The sequence below is a fragment of the Mus musculus genome, chromosome 15 (genome assembly GCF_000001635.26).
Source record: "Mus musculus strain C57BL/6J chromosome 15, GRCm38.p6 C57BL/6J".
In the NCBI taxonomy this organism is placed as follows: Eukaryota; Metazoa; Chordata; class Mammalia; order Rodentia; family Muridae; genus Mus; species Mus musculus.
Window position 1 is genome coordinate 33,370,751 of NC_000081.6, and position 22,241 is coordinate 33,392,991.

At 37.3% G+C, this 22,241-nt stretch overlaps 1 protein-coding gene across 2 annotated transcripts in view; it reads left to right on the forward strand.

The window, feature by feature from the left end:
• The window catches only part of Cpq (carboxypeptidase Q), a 511,424-nt gene that overhangs the window by 287,622 nt on the left and 201,561 nt on the right, over positions 1–22,241 (forward strand). For both annotated transcript variants that reach the window (NM_018755.2, NM_176073.4), the window contains one exon: positions 10,586–10,697. In NM_018755.2, coding sequence (NP_061225.2) covers positions 10,586–10,697 — 112 coding nt within the window. The remainder of the gene's footprint in view (positions 1–10,585; positions 10,698–22,241) is intronic.

Consider the following 22,241-nt stretch of genomic DNA (forward strand, 5'->3'; position numbering starts at 1 on the left):
TATGGGTTCTCTTCCTCATCTTTATAGATCATATTTTTTGAACAGTTATTTTTGTTGCTATAAATTTACAGTTTCCTGAGACCAGAAATATGTCACCCATGAAATTTTGTAACCCTGAGACTCCTGAAATACTGTAAAATACATGTCTAAACCTAGGGGCATGAAGATGAATCTGCAAATAAACCACAAAAGCCAAAAGCAAACAGACTGATATGCTTCTAAATTCTGTTTGGGCAATATGTTTGTAAAATGAAGGATAATTGCTGTCATAGGAGCAGCCTACCACTGGTAGTTACAGTGACAGCTATTCTCTGTGATTGTCTGCAACGTTAAGGTCATCTTACTCCTTTCTCACCAAACAGTATATTTTTCTTTTCTGTATATATTCTCTAGCCATGGATCATACTAGGAGCAGTGAACAGTAGCACAGCACAGCCTGGATACATGATGTCATGAATTTTTCCCACCAAATAACTTAGTATGTAATTTTTTTTTTTCATGGCAACCTCACTCAGGATCTCAGGACATGGCAGAAAGCAGTCAGGTTCTTTGTCACAGAATAACATGAATAGCCTCTCCATCATTCCTGATACAATGTTTATTCCACATGAATGGAACTTCCTGAGATATAGCTTCTCTTTACATGTAATTTTTCATTCTAGTGTTCCACATTCCCACCAGAATGAGTCATTAAAATTTATCAATAATATTCTAGATATTGTGTATCCAACAGATCTGAACTTCTCTAAGATTTCCCCATAAACCAGTTCCAAATGTTTGTAATCCACTTGGTCAAGTTGGCATAGCAATAGCCCGCCCCAACTCTGGCACCAACTTTCTGTACCAATTCCATTTTTTTTCTCTGACCATATACGTGACAAGAACCGGGTTAAAAGAGGTGGGTTTTATTTGGTTCACAGTTTAGAGGGGTTGAGTTCATCCTGGTGTGGATGGCAGGGGCAAATTGATCAATAGTACCGACCAGGAAGTAGAGAAAGGCAGGGTTTTTCTGCTCTTTTCCTTCTGGTTTCGTAACATCTGAGATGCCATCTACATTTGGGGTGGGGCTTCCCTCCCCAGTTAAACATCTCTGAAAATTCCCACAAAGTCATTCCAAATTCAGTAGTTGACATTGAAGTCTAACCACATTGTACCTTATTTTAAAATATCTCCTACATTCTGCTAAAGCTATAAAGCTAATGAAAGTTTACATTTTTAACATGCAAATCTAAATATTATGTCATCTATAACTATGCTCTATTTTTAGCGTATATAGTTCAATCTTATAGTCTTAACAATCCTAATGAAATTCCCCATCTTTTCATTAGATCTACAGTTTATTTTTAAAACAATTCTTGTCAAATGTCTTAATAATATCTGTGTCTGGCCCTGCTGAATATTATATTCTGTAACAACAGGTCATATTTTTTTTTGCCTACTTTGTAGTCCAACATTTCTACCAGATACTAGATATCATGTGTAGGAGACCAGGAGAGTCTGCCACTAAAATTGTCAATGCACCTTCTCTGTAGCCATTAGTAGGAAGGGAGCTGGATGTGTCTGCTCAGCATACAGCTAGGTTTGAATATAAATTCTGTTCTTAACCTTGGTGTTCATATTCTTTGCAAGCTAAAACTCCTGTTTTCGTTTTTGTGTCTGTGTTGCCAGACCAGTGTCCTAGTCTTACCCTTGGCTCTGAAAAGTTTTGTGTGTCTGCACCTTACCATGTGCCTGTCTGCTTACACCTTTCCCCAGCTGCATGCTGTTCAGTCTGCCAGTGACTCCAGCTCAGGATTCTGGTCTGGTTTCTTGTTCTTTTCTTCCCTCGGTCCTAGCCAAACCCTGGTATCTGATATCAAGAGTGAGCTTTCTTAGTATTTCTTTCCTGAGTCACCCATATTCTGCCTTCCTACACCACAAAACTAGATCGCTGCAACCTGTCCTGTGGTACCCTGGATGTGAGGACTTTGCTATGGGTGTCATCTCTCATGTCATTGCAGGGGAAAAAGGACAGTATCAATGACTCTGTCCATAGCCCCTGACCTGTGCAGGAAGTGATGTGCAAGGCCATTTCCTACTTCACACAAAGATTCTTGGAAGTGTTTGTGGCCTGCCTTCCAGCAACATGCAGATCCCGTTGCCACTGAGGCATTTTTGAGGTTACCCCTGATCTATCCTTAGTCTATCTTGGGGTCTGTGTGTCTGTGAAAGATCTAGAAAATGGGTATCTAGTTTTGGTGGTTTGAGTAAGAATGTCCTACATAGGTTTATATATTTAAATATTTAAGGAGTGGTACTATGTGATAGGAATAGGAGGTGTGGCCTTTTCAGAGGAAGTGTGTCACTAGGGATGCATTTTGAGGTTTCAGAAGCCCAAGCCTGGCTCTCCCTTCTCACTGCTTGCAGATCCAAATGTTGAACTCTTAGCTCCTTCTCCAGGACCAAGTCTACCTGTGTGTCATCATGCTTCCAAAGATGCTGATAATGGACTGAAGCTTTATAGGAGTTACTGTAGTCATGGTGTCTCTTCATGGCAATAGAAGAGTAACTAAAATATTAATGGTTTGGGGGATTTGTTTTTTGTTAGATTTGTTTATATAGTAGATTACATTAATGGATTTTGGTGTATTAAAACGACCTTGTATCCCTGGGATGAACCCTACTTGATTGTGGTGAATGATGGTTTTGATGTATTCTTGGATTCGGCTTACAAGAATTTTATTGAGTATTTTTGCATCGATATTCATAATTGAGACTAATCTGAAGTTCTCTTTTTTGATTGGGTGCAGTTTAGGAATCAGAGTAATTGTGGCTTCATAGAACAAGTTAATATTCCTTCTTTTTCTATTTTATGGAATAATTTGAGGAAAATTGGTATCAGGTCTTCTTTGAAGGTCTCATAGACTTCTGCATTAAATCTATCTGGCCCTGAGCTTTTCTTTGGTTGGGAGGTTTTTAATGACTTCTATTTCCTTTTGCAATATGGGCCTATTTAGGTAATTTACCTGTTCTTGATTTAACTTTGGTGTGTGGCATCTGTCTAGAAAAGCATCCATTTCATATAGATTTTCCAAGTTTGTTGAATATAGGCTTTTATAGAAGGATCTGATGATTTTTTTAATTAGGTATTTATTTAAATTTCATCCGTTTCTGTTGTTATATCTCCCTTTTCTTTTCTGATTTTGTTAATTTGGATACTGCCTCTTAGCCCTTTAGTTAGTTTGCCTAGGGTTTATCTATATTGTTGATTCTGTCAAAGAACCAGCTTCTGGTTTTGCTGATTCTTTGTATGGTTTTCTTTGTTTCTATTTGGTTGATTTTTTGCCGAGTTTGACAATATCCTGCCTTCTACTCCCCTTGGGTAAGTTTGCTTCTTTTTATTCTAGAGCTCTCAGGTGTGCTGTCAAGCTGCTAGTGTATGCTCTCTGAAGTTTCTTTACCATGGCCCTTAGTGCTATAAACTTTTCTCTTAGCACTGCTTTCATTGTGTCCCATAAGTTTGGGATGTGTCAACATTTGCATTAAATTCCAAGAAGTCTTTAATTTCTTTCTTTATTTCTTCCCTGACCAAGTTATCATTGAGTAAATAGTTATTCAGTTTCCACATGTATGTGGGCTTTCTGTAGTTTTGCTGTTATTGAAGGCCAGCCTTAGGCAATGGTGGTCTGATAGGATGCATGGTATTATTTCAGTCTTCTTGTATCAGTGGAGGGTTGTTTTGTGACCAATTATGTGGTCGATTTTGGAGAAGGGACCATGAAGTGCTGAGAAGAAGTATTCTTTTGTTTTAGGGTGAAATAGTCTATAGATATCTGTTAAATCCATTTGGTTCATAACCTCTCTTAGTTTCACTGTCTCTGTTTAGTTTCTGTTTCAATAACCTGTCCATTGGTGAGAGTGGGGTTTGAAGTCTCCCACTATTATTGTGTGGGGTGCAATGTGTATTTTGAGTTTTAATAAATATTCTTTTATAAATGTGGGTGCTCCTGCATTTGGGGCATAGATGTTCAAATTGAGACTTTCTCTTGGTGGATTTTCTCTTTGATGAATATGAAGTGTTCTTCATCATGCTTGACAACTTTTAGTTGAAAGTCTATCTTATTGAATATTAGAATGGCAATTCCTGCTTGTTTCCTGGGACCATATGCTTGGGAGACCTTTTTCCATCCTTTTACTCTAAGATAGTGTCTCTTTGTAATTGAGGTATGTTTCTTGTATGCAGCAAAATCCTGAATCTTGTTTGTGTATCTAGTCTGTTAGCTTATGTCTTTCTATAGATGAGTTGAGTCCATTAATAGTGAGGGGTATTAAAGAGAGATGACTGTTGATTCCTGATATGTTTGTTTTTTTAGGTGGCTTTATGAGCTTGTTGTTCTCTCCTTTTGGCTTTGTTTCAAGATGCTTAGTACCTTGTCCTTTTTTTGGTGCAGGTGCCTTCCTTGTGTTGGAAGTTTTCTTCTAGGATCCTTTGTAAGGCTGGATTGGTAGATAGACAGTTTGAATTTGGTTTTGTCCTGGAATATTTTGGTTTCTCCATCTATATTGATTGAGAGTTTTGCTGGGTATAGTAGCCTGGGCTAGCATTTGTGTTCTCTTAGAGTCTGCATGACCTCTGACCAGGCTCTTATTGCTTTCTTTCTTTCTTTTTTTTTTCTTTCTTTCATAGTCTCTGTTGAGAAGTCTGGTGTAATTATGATAGGTCTACCTTGGTATGGTACTTGAGCTTTTTCCCTTGCAGCTTCTAATATTCTTTCTTTGCTCTGTGCATTTAATGTTTTGATAATTATGTGACAAGAAGACTTTCTTTTCTGGTCCTATTTATTTGGTGTTCTATGGGCTTCTTGTGCCTTTATGGCCATCTCTTTCATTGGGGAAGCTTTCTTCTATGACTTTGTTAAAGACATTTTCATGTCCTTTGAGCTGGGAATCTTTGTTCTCCTCTATTCTGATTATTCTTAGATTTGGTCTTTTCATTGTGTCCTGAATTTCCTGAATGCTTTGGGTTAGCAGTATTTTATGTTTTGAGTGTTCTTTGACAATTGTGTCAATCTTTTCTATGATATCTTCTACACCTGAGGTTCTCTCTTCTATCTCTTGTAACCTGTTGGTGATACTTACATCTGTAATTCCTAACCTCCTTCCTAGGTTTTCTATTTCCAGGTTTGTCTACATTTGTGTTTTCTTTATTGTTTCTATTTCCACTTTTAGGTCTTTGATTGCTTTATTCAATTACTTCCCCTGATTATCCGTGTTTTCCTGTATTTCTTTCAGTGAGTTATCCTTCTTAAATGACTCTATTATCTTCATGAGATAGGATTTTTAGGTCAGCTTGGTGATTTTCAGTTGTGTTGTTGTATTCAGGGCTTGCTGTGGTGGGAGAACTGGGTTCTGATGATGCCTGCATATATTGGCTTCTGTTGCTTATGGTCTTGTGGTTGCCTTTCGCCATCTGGATATCCTTGGTGTTTGTTGGTCTGGGTGATTGTCTGGAATCTGCCTCTTTTATCCCTGGGTTACTTCAGGTCTCCTGGTTGGCCTGTAGCCTTGGCTGTAGCAGACCACCTGTTTGACCTTCCAACTGGGAGCTCTTCACAGGGACAGAGAAGCTGCTGATCTGTTGCCCTGCTGCAGTAGATCTCCTGTGAGGCCTTCAGACTGTTGGGTCTTCAGTGAAGCAGTCAAGCTGTTGTCCAACTGCTCTGAGTGCAGTGGGTCCTCTAGGGTGGGTCAGGATATGGTGTCTTCACGGAAGCAGACCAGCTAGGAGTCTGTCCTAGCAGAAAGGACTGGGCAGAAGGGGCAGAAGGGATGGAAAGGAAGTGGTATTCAGGAGAGTGGGGGCTTTGGTGGGTGATGGGTCCCAAGTCCACTGGGCTCTGAGCCACAGTTCTGGGACTCTGAGGGAGGAAGTCTTACCAACTGCTCTCAGTGCAATGGATCCTGAGCAGACCAGCTAAGAGTCTGGCCCAGTAGAGGGAACCAGGTAGAATCCCTTATTTGTCTTTTGATCAGGCAAATTCACTTCAATCTAGAGTCTGAGGACATACCAATAGAGGGGGCACATTTATGTGTTCTGCTTACCTTAATTCTATCCTTCTCCACTTTCAAGCCATACTGGCCTGGCTGGGGTTACACTGTACCAGCCTCATTCCTTAGACTGCCTTGCAATCAGTTTCCTTCTGCTGAGCACTTTCCCTTATTCCTCTTGTACCTACTAGAGGTATGCTAATGTATGCTTCACAGAGAACACACATTTCAGAGCACTAGGCTCTGCATTCTCCTTCCTACTGTCTTGTAAAGGCTGCTATTGCTGTTTTTGTTGCTTTTTCCGTTCTCTTACTGTTTAATACATTTAGAAGAAAAGGTAATGGAAAGGCCACTTGAGAGGAGGACCTTGTCAGAACTCTTCCTGACTCAGGTGGCAGTACACAAGGGGAGGGGATATCCTAATTTTGCTTTCTTGGCTGTAGGTGCTCTTTATGCTCTAGGAAATTAGGATGTGGGGATATTTCCCTTTTACCAGGTGCTACATTTTGTGAACCATTGAGTTTATTGCCCCTCTGGGCCACTTCTGTTTTGCTTACTTAGATCAGATCCAACTTTATTTAAATTAATGTTCTATAGTGCCTGACCCTGACCTAGGGCAGGTTCTCAGCTGCCCTGCAATTTGTATATTTTTCTGTACGGTCTTCTAGGCTTCAGTAGAGTCTGATCTGATACTATTTAGAATGAAATTTTCACTGCTGTTTCCTACACATATATGTAAAAACATTAAAAATGAGAACATTTAAAATTTTCTTTTAAAGTACTACTAAATTGGAGGTATTTTGTTGTTACCCTATTAAAATAAACACTGAATTTATTTATTTATTTATTTATTTTATTTTATTTTTCCATTTTTTATTAGGTATTTAGCTCATTTACATTTCCAATGCTATACCAAAAGTCCCCCATACCCACCCACCCCCACTCCCCTACCCACCCACTCCCCCTTTTTGGCCCTGGCGTTCCCCTGTACGGGGCATATAAAGTTTGCGTGTCCAATGGGCCTCTCTTTCCAGTGATGGCCGACTAGGCCATCTTTTGATACATATGCAGCTAGAGTCAAGAGCTCCGGGGTACTGGTTAGTTCATAATGTTGTTCCACCTATAGGGTTGCAGATCCCTTTAGCTCCTTGGGTTCTTTCTCTAGCTCCTCCATTGGGAGTCCTGTGATCCATCCATTAACTGACTGTGAGCATCCACTTCTGTGTTTGCTAGGCCCCGGCATTTATAATCATCCGATTGTGGACCCCAACATTTTGTGATTTGAAAAATGTTTTAAACTCTCACAATCTAAATGACATGTTTTTCTTCTATAGCACTATGCCAATGTCCAGATCATATGTTTCATAATTTAGACTTTTTACTACTCCAAAATTTCTTTCGTGTTATAACTGCTAATGTAAGTAGCAATTGATATCTGGGAAGTGAAAACTTGTAAGAGACAAAAAGAAATATAAAATGATCTCAGTGATTGTAAAAGAAGTCAGAAATATAAAATGATGACTGCCTTGATGTGGGTACTCCTGAATGAACTAAGAAAATCTTAATTGAAACACATTCTTACATTTTAGTCTGCTGCAGCTTTGATAGGACAATGGTCCTGGGCTGTGAGGATGTTGACAGATCTCACCCTGACTTCTCTGGATGACACCACTTTCTATGTCAGAAGACTCTGCTATGGCAACATGCTCTTTTTATTTTTTGTTTTGTTTTAAATTCCCCCTTAGAAATGATTCATCTGGGTTAATTATATGACCATTTATTATTTATGGGTCATTATATTTGTTCGTGACTACAATGAAATCATACTAGGCTGGGTTCCCTGTAAGATATCAGGAGGTCTTTCAGCTGCTCAGTGAATATGTGGTACAGAGGTCACAGTGTTATTATAGGCCACAAACTCTCTCCCTAAAGTAATGGTGAATTTTCATGTTAGCCATGAAGAATATTGGTTCAGCTTTTGTTCTCTGACAGCTTACTGTACATTGATTTCCAAAAATGTTATTGAGTTTAATGTTGTCAGGAAGAGTTCATATGTGCTAACTGTATGAATTAAACACACCTTCATAACCAGTGCCCACATCAGAAGCAGCATGATAGCTCTACAAAAGTTCACCTGTACCTCCTTCCATTTTCTCAAACTCCTTTATACAGGAGACCATTTCCCTGATTTGTTTGGTTTTATGCTCTATGTAGCTGGAGATATACACAGAGTATTATTTGGTGCCTGGCTTCTTTTATTCTTCATGCTCTTTATTATACATTGCATTTGTTTGTTCTTACTATTGTGTGGTGTTCCACGCATGAATACAATTTGTTCATTCTACTTTTAACAGACACTTGAATATTTTCCTTTTCAGATGAGGATAGGGCTATTCATATTTTGTTGTAAAAAGTGTCTTGGTTAAAGCACACACACTTCTGAGTACACTGTACAACTAGGAGTAAGATTTCTGAGTCATAGTCTTTGTGTATATTCACAGTCCTTAGGTAAGATGGTTTTCCAGGGTAGTTGTATAGCACTCTGATGTGTATGTCCTTTATTGTGTATAGACATGGATTTTTCTCCTGATAAAATAACTTTCCACTCTTTTAAAGGGGTCCATGATTGAGGAGATACTTTCGACCGTTTGCAAAGTCTAAGTTACTACTTTTCTTTACGGTTTATTATTTTTTGCATCTAATCGGAAACTTGCCTACTCTATGTTGATGGAGTTGTTTTTTCCTAAAGTCATTATCTAACTCTATAATCTCTCTGATCTATCTTTGCATATTATGTGATGCATAGAGACAAGGATATTTTTATGTCAAAACTTATCGACATTGCATCATTTGTCTTGGTTTTCAGCTTGTTAGAGATGTACACATATATTTTAACTCACTAACATCTATGTGTATGACTTGGCAGTATAGCACTTTTCTATCACTCATGAGGCCTTGGATTCCATTCCTACCAATGAAAGAAAAAGTTTACTTCAGTTCTAGTGAAATCACGTTTTTTTTCTGAAATAAAATTATCAACGTTCCTTTAAATACTATTTAAATTTACAAGGATTTAAGCTTTATAATATAATCTCTATGTTTCTCTTTTCGCCCTAAAAAGAGATCTCTCTTAAATGTTTTGTTCAACTCTATGTAGGTTTTACATCTTACTTCCAGGGTAGCTATATAGCACTCTGGTGTGTATGTCCTTTATTGTGTATAGACATGGATTTTTCTCCTGGTAAAAATACCTTTCCACTCTCTTAAAGGGGAATATAAATATCAAAGTAATTCATAATGTAAAAATTATTTTTCTCATATCCATTTAGATTAAATTTGATATGTTTATTAAGTATGTTCTAAAATCAATAACCAGTTGAGAATATGGTTGAAGTCTTGAGCTCCATTTTATGTAATTTTTACTTTAAGCCATGAAGTGATGGAAAATCAGTTAGCAATAAGCCAGTGCCCTTAGTAGTCAAGATTATGTTATTTTGTAATAGTTGAAATGTGTACAATTTTTAGCTTAAACAGAAAGGAAAAGATAGAGAGGAATTTTAATCCAGAAACATAGCTACTCTTGCTAGTGTTAAATCCAAAGACCTGGGTCTGTGTGATCCAGCTGGAATATAGACACTCCCGTAGTAGACAACTTTATCTTTCAGGCTGGGATACAGACATGTCTTTAGCACACACCTTTAATCCCAAACAATGACATCTAATTGTAGGGCAGACACAGTGATGAATCATAGAAAAAGTTGACAGGGTATGTATGCCCAACTCTCATGAGAACAGATAGAAATAGAGGCTAATTAAGAGCAGTGCAGAGAAGAGACAGTTGAGTTCAAGGCAGTTCAACCGAAATCAGTTGAGTTCACAGTTAAGTTTATGCAGTTTCATTCAGTTTGTGGACTTCAGAGGTAATTTTTGCATGCAGAACAATTCAGTCAGAATCCAGGAGAAGTGAATTGAATTAGTCAGCTTAGAGAGGAATTTGAGCCAGAACAGCTGATTTGAGTCAGATAGCCAGAGTTCCAAAAGAGCTAGAAAGTGAGACTATTCAGCAGTAAGTCTCAGAGGAGACTGAATTACTCTAGGCCTAGGTTAACAGACAGAGGCTAGAAGCTGAAGCCTTCAAGATCTGTACTTGGCAGAAGATTAGATTGTCTGGAAGCTAGAAGCTTCCAGAACTCAGCCTAGGTACAGTTAAATAGAAATGCTCTGGGCTCAATTCAAGTGTATTTATAATGTTTGGGCACAGCTCTCATCTCATCCCTTCCTCTGAGGAAATAAAAGAAGCATCTACAACATTATTAACAGAAGACACAAAGGGAGGGCTTTTATCATTCTGAAGATGAACATAGAATTGTGCTGATACTGTAGTACCTAGCTTCCCACTAGAAACAATATATGTCTCAGACACATTCTAAGACAAATATAAGAATTTTGATCTTAGTGTTTGAAATACCTGAGTGTGTCTTCTTTGCTGTCATATTCTCTCATTTATTATTATTATTATTATTATTATTATTATTATTATTATTATTATTATTTCTAGGTTGTCCTGGTCAGTGGACATTTGGACAGCTGGGATGTTGGGCAGGGTGCACTGGATGATGGTGGTGGAGCCTTCATATCATGGGAAGCACTCTCACTTGTTAAAGATCTTGGTAAGTGTTCAACTAACATTTGATGGTCTCAGTAGTAAGATGTTAACTCTATATAGAAACTCCACAATGGATTCAATTTTGTGGTATTTTCAAAAATCCTCCTGTGGTTATATTTTTTTCTCAGTTTACTCCAAGAATAGAACGATTCTTATCTTTAAAAGATAAGAAATAACTTATCCCTTGAAGAAATTTTTATTCAAGTATACTCAAGATATTTAAAGCAAATATTACTGTCATCCATTGGGGAAAATATACAAGCAAATAAAACCAGAACTCATGTAATCATATCAGTTGGAGATGATGCCAGACTATGCAGGGCCAAATGCAGATAATAACCAGCTGCTTCTTACTGCCTTATCTTCTCTTAAGATAGGATAAGTTTGTGAGAATAGTGGGAAAAGGAGATCATCTTTCCACAGAAATCAGAAAATGCTTTAATGGAAAAAAATGATCCTGTAGTCATGGTAGGAGAAACTTGACCTAGATATGGCTAAGAGGAGCAGGCATTGGAAGACTAATAATAACTAATAACTAATAGCAGCTCTTTTTGATGACTATATTTGCAAATAAATGAACATTTTCTTTTGATGTGCTGGTTAAAAGGGGTAGGTATGGAGTGCAGTTAGAAACAAAAGAATAGTCTGAATCAAGAGTTCATTGTCTGAATCATACAATGGTGGTTTTGAAGGGCTTCATCTGCAGAATGTCCTGGATAGTAGCTGTAAAACAAATTGTGTTTCAGATAATATAGAGGTCAAAACATTCATTGTTTAAGTATATATGTCACCAAACTCATGATTCCCTGCCACTTTCCCAGGGTCTTTTGTCTTCTTCATAGGTCCATTAAAGGTTATTCATCTTAGATACAGCTCAGATGGTAGAATGCAGCCTAACATGCATGAAGCCATGGGTTCAATCCCCCCAAACTCATAAAAATGGGTATGGAGGTGGATGCCTGTCATTTAGTAATCAGTTTCATAATGAGTCCAAAGACAGCCAGAGCTACATGAGACTCCATCTCATAAAGAAAATGTTGTTGATCATTCTAACAGTAGATTGCTGACATGGTTTTGTTTTCAGAAAATATTTGGTGTGGCATTTTTATTTATATTTTTATAAATTGTGTTTTACTTATATTTTAAAATGTAAAAATAAAAAAACTGCTTATGTAATATTTTTTTATGTAGGTATTTCTCAACCTTGCACTATTGACATTTTTAAATTACAGTGTGGGATTTTATAATATCTTCAAACTCTACCCACTAATTGCCACTATCATTTGCCACCACCACGAAAAAACAATTTAACAGTGGAAATGTCTCTAGATATTGTCAAATGTCCTTGGATGGATGTCCAAGGACAATTGCCCTGATTTGACAGACAAATAAATAAACCAATAAAATATAGATATTTGACACAATCTCTTATGAAAAAATAATTAAACAAACCAATTAGAAATCTCTAGTTGCACATTCTTAGCATTCCAGCATTGTTACCGTACATGATAGAAAAGATGCATTGAGCAGATGCTATGCTTTCTATAAAGCCTTTTGTAGAAGCTTGGTTTAGAGCATGTTCTCTTTTCTAAGAGCCTTGGCACAAAACTAGAGACCTCCACATTTGCCCACAGGCACTGCTCTAAGCAGAGAAATGGTTTCATGCCTACTTTTACAACTGAGTAAGGTTAAAAAGAGAAACTTTTCAACAACTAAAACCCAAATGCACACACTCAGAGGTCTAGATTTTGTGGAATCCTCCCTCCTTTCTGTCTCCTTTTGATCTTTCCATTTCTCTTTGAATCATTCCAAAATTAAATGAGTTATTTGAGGAAACATGCAAAAAAATCAAACATTTGTCCTTATGGAGCACAGATGTTTATTCTGGAAATTAATTTTATTTCAATGTTTTGCCAATTTGATAGAAATGAAGTGGTGGAATGGAAACAGCAACTAGTTCACCTGAATTTGGTTTTAGGTCACTCTGACTACTTACCTGGTCTTGGGCAGGTCATCTGAACACTCTGAACTTCATGTTTCTCATTTGTATTCAATGGTAATCTTCCAGAATATTTATTTGCTCTAGGTTGAAATAAAAATCAGGTCATCTCTACATATTGAATCTCTGTGCTCTGGTCCTCAACATGTTACCCTAAATTACTGTTAACTGAGTTCAATTCAATTTCAAGGATAAATGTCAAATAGCAGGCACAGTGAACACAGTATCCTGTCTCTGAAAATATTGAACTTAGAAGTTGTTGTTGTTATTTGAATATTTTGTTTGGTTTTGGTTTTGTTCCATGTTTTAAATTCACAGCTTTAACCTCTGAAAGATTTATGAGAATTCATATAAAAATACAACTTAAACTGCAAAATAAAAAGTAGTATTTTCTTTCAAGTGTGTGTTGTGCAGCAGCACTGACACAGTGTCAAAAACACAGGACACTAAGTTGGACATAGAGGCACACACCTTTAATCCCAGCACTTGAAGGGGAAAGGTAGGCAGAACTCTAAACTAGAGACTAGCCTGGTGTGATGGTTTGTATATGCTTGGCCTACAGCATGGCATCACTAGAAGGTGTGGCATTGTTAGAGTAGGTGTGTCACTGTGGGAGCTTTAATACTCTTGTTGTCGTAGCTGCCTAGAAGCCAGTTTTCTCATAGCAGCCTTCAGAGCAAGATGTAGAACTCTCAGCTCCTCCTGCACCATGCTTGCCTGGAAACTTCCATGTTTCCGCCATGATGATAACAGACAGAAATGCTCAACCTGTAAGCCAGCTCCAATTAAATAGTATCCTTCCTTACAAGAATTTCCTTGGTCATGGTGTCTGTTAATAGTAAAACCCTAACTAACACGTGCTATACACAGCAAGTGTACCCAGGACAGCCAGAGTACACAGGAAAAAAAAAAAACTGTCTTGAAAAACAAACAAAAACAAAAACAAAATGAAACAGAGAAACAAGAAGGCCTCAGGACACTGGAGCTAGACCACCTGTTTTATTCATACCTCAGATCAGCAACTTCCTAGTTACCTAAACTTAAACTTTGGTAACTTGCTTTGATTCTTTGTTTCTCAATTTTCCCATCTAGGTAATAAGGAAAATAATTTCTATCTCTTGTGCCTTTTTAGAAAATTAAGTGAAGTAATAGCCTAATCTATTTAAAACAGTGCCTGATGCAACCCAAGTTCTTAATAAATATTATATTTTATAACTTAATAAGCATAACTCTGAAAAACAAATCTGGTACAGGAGAAGATAATGTTTTTAAAATGTAGCCCAATTAGTGACTGCTCTGCCTTCTTAGTATTTTAGTTACAATAGTGCAACTCTAGAGCCAGTGGCTATAGACTCACTAACATATCCTTTCTCTGTTTCATTTAAGCCCCCATCCTCCTGTATGATGGAAGCCTAAGGAATCCTTCACACTTTCTATTTTTATATAAAACTTATTGAGTCTTAGATATCTTGTGATCACTTCCTGTGCAGACACCTGTTGAATTAACAACCATCGTAAAATTTTAAAATTGAATTTGAATTTCTGTTAGATTATCTATGTATTTTAACATGAAGGTCTGGATCCACAAATAAAAAAAAAAAAAGAAAACAGAAGGAGGGTTCATAATTATGTTACTTAATTATATTGAGCCTAAACTTTTGTTTTGTTTTGGTGGTTGGTTTTTTGAGACAGGGTTTTTCTGTGTAGCCCTGGCTGTCCTGAAACTCACTCTGTAGACCAGGCTGGCCTTGAACTCAGAAATCCGCTTGCCTCTGCCTCCCAAGTGCTGGCATTAAAGACATGTGCCACGACTGCCCTGTTAGCCTAAACTTTTTAATTGGTGACTCATGAAAGCTCTGTGAAAATCTTTTTCCAAGAAAAATGACACTTCTCTTGAATGCTGTCCCTTGGGTGAGATGTCAGGAAGCTTGAACATCATAGTCCCTCGATGGCTTGTTAATTTGAAGTGTTCGTTCAATGGGGCTCTCTGATATTTGAGAATCTTTTTCCAAGATTTAGCCTTCTACTGTCCTGTCCTTTGTCTTCCTACTTTACAATTCTTACAGATTCACTCTTTTGCTCAAGCTATTAGCTTAAATTATATTCAATTAATCTAATAATACATTTGCATTTTATAAGTATAATCAGTCATTCCTAAGTAACTGTCAGCAAAAGGCTATTTGTTGTGGAGTGCTATTGAATTCTGTGTGTGGCATGTGCACATTCTTTCCTGGATGTGACACTGTTTATTTGAGATTTCATTTCCTGGAAAGTTCTGGTGTCAGTAGAAAAAGCCTGGGCCAAAACTGCTATAATTCACATTGTTTGTTTGTTAGTCAAAAAAAAAAAAAAAAAAAAAAAACAACCACCTTCTACTCCAAAATTCATCAAGTTTTATCACTTTTTGTGAAGTTAGAATTTGTGGGTTTTGATTCTAGAGAAATGAAAGAAAAAAAGAGGAACATTGCCTGGATCTTGAAATGTGGGACATAAGAAAGATATTTCTAAAAACATAAAATGTGAGCATCCTGATTGTGATTATTATTAAGCATGAGAGTCTGTTTCTTGTAGCTATCTTTGGTTACTTTGTGGGTTCTTTTTCCTTCCATACGTTTCCTCTACCATTTCAATCCCCTAACACTAGATAGGAGAGAAAAAAGATAGAAGGGGAAAGGAAAGAAAAGATCTCCCTGAATAAAGTCAGGGGTCAAATGGGGATTACATTATCGCTTGACTATTTCCTGCTGATTAGAAGTGTTGAGTTCCTTGGGGCAAGTTTGATCTTCACTGTCAGGATATCTAAATTTCCCTTCACCAGTGCCATGTTCTTCTTGTTCTTCTAGTTCTTGTTCTTCTGGTTGTTATTCTTCTAGTTCTTATTCTTCTTGTTCTTGTTTTTCTTCTTGTTCTTGCTCTTCTTTTTCTTCTTGTTCTCTTCTTCTTCTTCTTCTTCTTCTTCTTCTTCTTCTTCTTCTTCTTCTTCTTCTTCTTCTTCTTCTTCTTCTTCATCTTCTCCTCCTCCTCCTTCTCCTTCATCTTCTTCTTCTCCTTCTTCCTCCTTCTCCTCCTCTTCTTCTTGTTCTTCGTCATTACTACTTAAACCACAGCATTAACAGCCAAAGAGCAACCCACCTCACCTCTTGGAACCCTATCATTCCCTATCGAACCCTCTGAAAATTCCCCAGAATTTCAAGTGTCACATAATCACAGCAACTATCTTCAGCTGGCAAAATCATGCCCTACTAGTGGATGAGGCAAATCATAGTCAATGGACATTTGAAGCAGCTGCATATCCCATACCTGAGATTAAAATTAAAACATATTTTTATACTATTTATGTATTTTTCGAGAAATCAAAATCTCAAAATTGTCACTACAGTTCCTTAGAAGATATTTATTTGTATGCTTCTTTGCTTACTCACTCAAGTGTTTGATGTGGTAATAGAATATCTGCATCCTAGATGCCTTGACCAAAGAAGATGGACTTTGACATCTTTGAAACAGAAGAGATATTTGATTCAAAAATAACTATAAAATTGCTGCAAATGCTCCATAACTGTGGCATGTACAGTTTACTTTGGATACCTATGGAGGGAAGGGTGTATGTAGTTTGGCTGGGCAAGGCTGATTTTTCAGTGCTTGAGCTTTGTTTAATAAAGATAAATAGGAGTTCCTGAAATACAAGGAGACAGAATCAGGAATTCTCAGCAGTGCATATATTATCAAGAAGAAACCTAGTGTCAGGGATATTCTTGGGTGGCAGCTGAAGGTTATAGAGTGGCAGGAGCCACAGATGGCAGTGAATTGTCAAGTTCTTGTAATAATAAGTACATTTTATTTTTATAAAGACAAATATGTTCCAAACACCCTCCTCTTAAAAAAAATAAGTGAAACAGAAGAAAGACTAAGGGGGGGGGATCCTGATATCACTATTAGAATGAGTACTTTGTTGACATAACTAGCAGACAGAAGTAAGAAGTGGGGATACTTATAGAAGAATCACCAGGCCTACCTGGTCAAGAATATTCTAATGAAGACAGACAAATATATGTCAAGATGTTGATTCTGTTATAGCCTTATGCAGCCAGCTCCTATGCAAAGGGTCTTACTTGAAAATGAAGAAAAAGATGAGGAAGTGTTTTTGTCCAGGTTCTCAGATCTGCCTTAGAAAATCACCAGGATATCCAATCCAGTATAACTGATGTACAAAAACAGTCAGCAACTTCCTATGAGGCGAAAGTCATTTAAACCATAGGACTAGAGATTCTAGGTATCCTGAGCCCATAAGGGGATTGGCTGACACCTAAAAAAGAGATCACATTTTAAATCGAATTCACCCTAAAGTGTCAGACTTCTGGCTGTACTGAAAGTACTAACTGTATTTGCATATGATGTGATGTGATATGGCCTCCAGTGTACACATAGTCATTTCTTCCTGTTAATAGCCTCAAGTTGCAGACATAGCTGTTGTAACAACCACTGTACAGAAGAAGAAAGCAAAACAGAAGAAAGTCACATGCCCTATTCAAGACGATATAGCTATCTGTCTAGTGGAAAATGTAAATTAAACCTATTGACTGAACCATAATACTACTGATAGGCCCCCTTGAATATAAGTTCACTGAAATATTATTCTCAGCCTGACTCAAGAAACGCTAAATCTGTCAAGAGATAGTATACATAAAAGGAAAAAGAAACGTATACAATAAACAGATTAGTTCACAAATTGCCTCTTAGTAATTTCTTTTTCAAAAAAAAAAAACATTTGTTAAAAGAATAGACTTTTGAGCACTGTCCTGGGGCTCTTTGAGAGGTGGCAGAACTAAAGAAGACTGTACAAGTGATCACAAAATGGCCATCATTAGGCTTAACCCCAATGCATTTATATCTGTTTTCATTCTAAATTGCCTGGCTACATTTGGGACTATGTAGTGGTTCCATAATTGACCTATAGAGGCCACACTTAAGGATCATTTATATTAACTTAGAGAAAACTATACCCGATGACTCTTTTTCCACATCTTCTCAGTCTGTCTTATTTAAAATAAATGTAATATTTAAAATATAATAAGTCTTCTATCTGTTATGTTTTTCTATGAATCTGAATTTTTCCACAGGAAATTTTCGTCTTAAAACATTTTGGAACTCTGTTCACTCTGTTCTACTTTGGAACATTTCTTCACAATTATTTTACAAACACAAATAGGAAACTAATAACCCTCTATCAAGAATCCTGTGGAAGTCACTGTCTTCACTATTTTCAGAGAGTAATTTAGTCACTTGTAATCCTGTACAGGAAATCAATTTCTTTAAAGTATTTAAATGTTCTCTCACCATTCAGTTTAATTATGATTAATTTAATTTTTAATGTGTAAGTGGTGGTTTGAATTTGTTTTTTCTGAGAAAATTTGGTCTTGCCTTTTCCTAACTGCCTAGTGAAGCAAATACCTATAACAATTGAGAAATTAGAAATGTCTAAACTACGTTCATTCTTTTTCTTGTTTCCTCTTTTTGTTCACTTTTGAAAGAGAATCTATAGCCATGGGAATTTGTGGCCCTTTCTCATGTCCATTAGAGGGATCTTCTCAGTTTTTCATTCAAATATGTCTTCCTTGTTTTGGTAAGTTATATAGTGTCTAGCTTTCATGGAAAACACTTTTTAAGACTACAAATTGCTGAGAATGTATTCTGAGATTCAAATTCATTTGCAAGCTTTAGTAACACACTTGACATCCCTATGTCTCATTTAGCTAACATAGGCATTTCTGCTGCCATATACAAAAGACAACTTGTGTATAAATTGATCTGTATAGTATGCCTATGAGATAAAATATGATTTGTTAAAAATGATACTCTTATACTGTGATTTGCCTTGTAGTTTGGATGTGGTGTGGGACAATCTGTAGTTATTTTATAGCTATAGGCTATTTGAATGTTGTGGTTACTATTTTATCATTTGATTAGAATGTATCATTTTAGCTTACAAGTAAACATAGCAGAGGCCTCCAATCACTCCCTTTCTGATAACCAATGGGGAAGGTGACACATTAATGCTAAGAGAGGATCAGTTCCATTGATCTTCATTTTCTATAATTGGCAATGGTGAATAAAGCAATAGATTTTTGGAGAAGAGGGACAATATCATACAGTTTAGGGTTAGTGTCTGAATGAATTTCCTATCACTCAAGAATGGAGTACATGCAAGTCCAGGATAAATCTGTGTGGAAGAACTAGATTCCTCACTGGAACCACATCACTGTGGTATGGTGTGGTCTCTTACAAAGAGGTTATTGTATTTCAGTAAGTAGCTATGTCATAACTGGAAAATCAAATGGAGAGGTTATAGCTCCTTCTGTCAAGAGCTCATGGTCTGAGAGTCTCACACAGGCAAGGACATTTAAGCTAAACCTCAAAAAAGTATGTGGTAGGAGAACAGAGAAAAAAAATTGAACTTGTGGTTGCCTGTAGTTTAAGGAACAGAGGATGTTTCTATAAATCTGAAGCAATAAATAAGATGTGGTAGGAAGTTGATCAAATGAAAAATGACAACTTGTGAAGGTGGCTATAATGGAAAGTGTGAAGATGCTACAGGAAGTAGAAGCCACTCAAGATTTTTAAGTATGAGACTGACATGATAGGACTTCTTTCTAAAATGAAAATTCAGTTAGTTTTAAACTTCTAAAATGATGTGATCAACACTGCAAAGATATTGAGGAACTGAGCATGGAGATCCCAACTTAAGACACAGCTTCCGAGTAACTAAGTATATTACTTATACTTATATAAGTACTTAGCTTATTGCCATATGTTAAGTTAGTCAGCTTCTACCTTACTAAGCTAAATCCATCAAAGAGGAAGTGATGGTATTTCAGGGGTGACATATTTTGTGCCTTCACACTTTCCACATCATGCTAATTCTGCACTTTCAAAAGCTGTGGTTTAACCATCTTCCAGGGAGTTCTCTTCCAGTAAACTTTTCTAAACATGAACTTTAGGTTTAGTTCACAGACCTTTTGGAAGATTGTGAAATGTCCAACCTTCATGGTTACCTAGTTTTGAAAATCATGTCTAAACATACAAGTGGCATCTTTCCCTGTAAATCTATGATTGTTCTCACATGCAAGCAATATGACCAGAAAGTATCTAGTGGGCATGTGATCATGATAGTCTAAACAGAGTGTTGAAAGACATGGACTATTATAAGATGGCTTGTTTTTAATATTCCTAATGTTATCATGTTAAATCAACATCATTGATTAGCTAGTGGTCAGTCCATTTTCTTGCCTAACACCAACATCTCTAGAACTTATGAAGTGATCTTGGACTTTTCAGTCTTTCAGCGCAACTTCCCAAAATTTAAAGGTACCGAAGTGGCAACATGGATAGTCAGATAATCATGTATTTAATCTTAGGATCTCTTGGGCTCAAATTCTATGGCGGTTGTGGCTATATTATCTTAGATAAATAATTCTGTTTCCTATGGGTCTAGTTTGTTGTTGTTGTTGTTGTTGTTTATAATGAGAACAGTTTATCTTGAATAGTTGATGGGATGGTTTGAAATAATTTAGATGGTGACTAGCCTTTTCTAAGCCATTAATAGTAGTAGTAGTAGTAGTAACAGATGCAGGTAGACCAGCAGAAAATATAATCTCAGGAACAGTTCATATTTCAAGTCTTCACATTCATAGAACATTCAGCATGACCAGGGCTTATATAAATAAGAGAACAGACAAAGTTCTCCATGATTGTACATAAAATTAATATAGGAGCAGGTTTTCATGTTGTTATAGTGATAAGCGACATGTAAAAGATGTCTTATAAATGTGATATGGAATTAAAATGACATCCTGTAGCATGAAGAAGGGGAGACTATTATCTTTCCTTATACTTTCCTCTGTCAATGGCCTCCACATAAGTAATGCTGTATATAGGTTTATATATTCTTGTGTGAAAGAAAGAACAGGATGAAACTATGAAGGGCTATGTAACTTACTGCCAAGTCAGTTATTAAAGTTAGAGAAAAACACCAAGTCAGAGAAGACAGAGATTCGGTGCTGTCTACAGTGTATCTGGGGACCACATTCTCAAGGAATCTTGGCTTTTAACAACTTCAAGTATCCACAGGCTCAGGAGGTTCTCAGGATGTCTTCACACGAAGAATCCCAAGGAATTATCCTTGTATTACTGTTCTTTTTCTGTGATAATAGAAAGGAACATATCTGAAGTGCAATTTAAACTATTCTGACTTATGCTTTAATGAATGTATATGGGAAAATATAATGCATTAGTGTTTCAAAACCTGTTCCATTTTCTATAGACCATAGACACACAGAGTCATCCCATTTCAAGTGAACATTAGAAGAAAGAAATAGATTCCACCAAAACTGGTCTGCAGAGGTGAGAGTGTGGACTGCAGAGGCTAACAGCTTCTGGAACGGGCAGAAGCCACAGAGCTTCTGGGGCAAATCGTGTTTCAGGCTCCAGACACCTGGGCACCTTCCCTGCCAGAGGAGAGGTGTCCATCCTGCCCAGGAGGGCTTTGCCATAGCATCTGGGGGAGCCATCTTGGTTCCGGGATTCCGCCTAAACTAGTCTGCACAGGGAAGAGTGTGGATTGCAGAAGCTAACAGCTTCTGGGACAGGCAGAAGCCATAGAGCTTCTGGGACAGACTACGTTTCAGGATCCAGACATCCAGGAACCTTCCCTGCCAGAGGAGAGGTGTCCAGCCTGCCCGGGAGGGCTTTGCCACAGCATCTGGGAGAGACATCTTGGTTCCCAGATATTACCAAGACTACTCTGCATAGGTGAGAGGGTTGACTACAGAAGCTACACAGATTCTGGGAAAAATCCCTGTTTGGGGCTATCATCTTCTGCCAGGAGGCAGGTCCTAACGCCAGATATCTGTCCACCTTCCCTGCAAGAGGAGAGCTTGCCTGCAGAGAGTGTTCTAACCACTGAAACTCAGGAGAGAGCTAGTCTTCCAGGTCTGATGATAGAGGCTAACATAATCACCTGAGAAACAAGATATAACCAGAGACAACTATAACAACAAACTCCAGAGATTACCAAATGGCGAAAGGCAAACATAAGAATCTTACTAACAGCAACCAAGACCACTCACCATCATAAGAACCCAGCACTCCCACCTCAGTCAGACCAGGGTACCCCAACACGCCCAAAAAGCTAGACCTGAATTTAAAAGCATATCTCATAATGATGGTAGAGGACATCAAGAAGGACTTTAATAACTCACATAAAGAAATACAGGAGAACACTGCTAAAGAGTTACAAGTCCTTAAAGAAAAACAAGAAAACACAACCAAAGAGGTGGAAGTCCTTAAAGAAAAACAGGAAAACACATCCAAACAGGTGATGGAAATGAACAAAACCATACTAGACCTAAAAAAGGAAATAGACACAATACAGAAAACCCTAAGTGAGGCAACACTGGAGATAGTAACCCTAGGAAAGAAATCTGGAACCATAGATGCGAGCATCAGCAATAGAACACAAGATGAAAGAGAGAATCTCGGGTACAGAAGATTCCA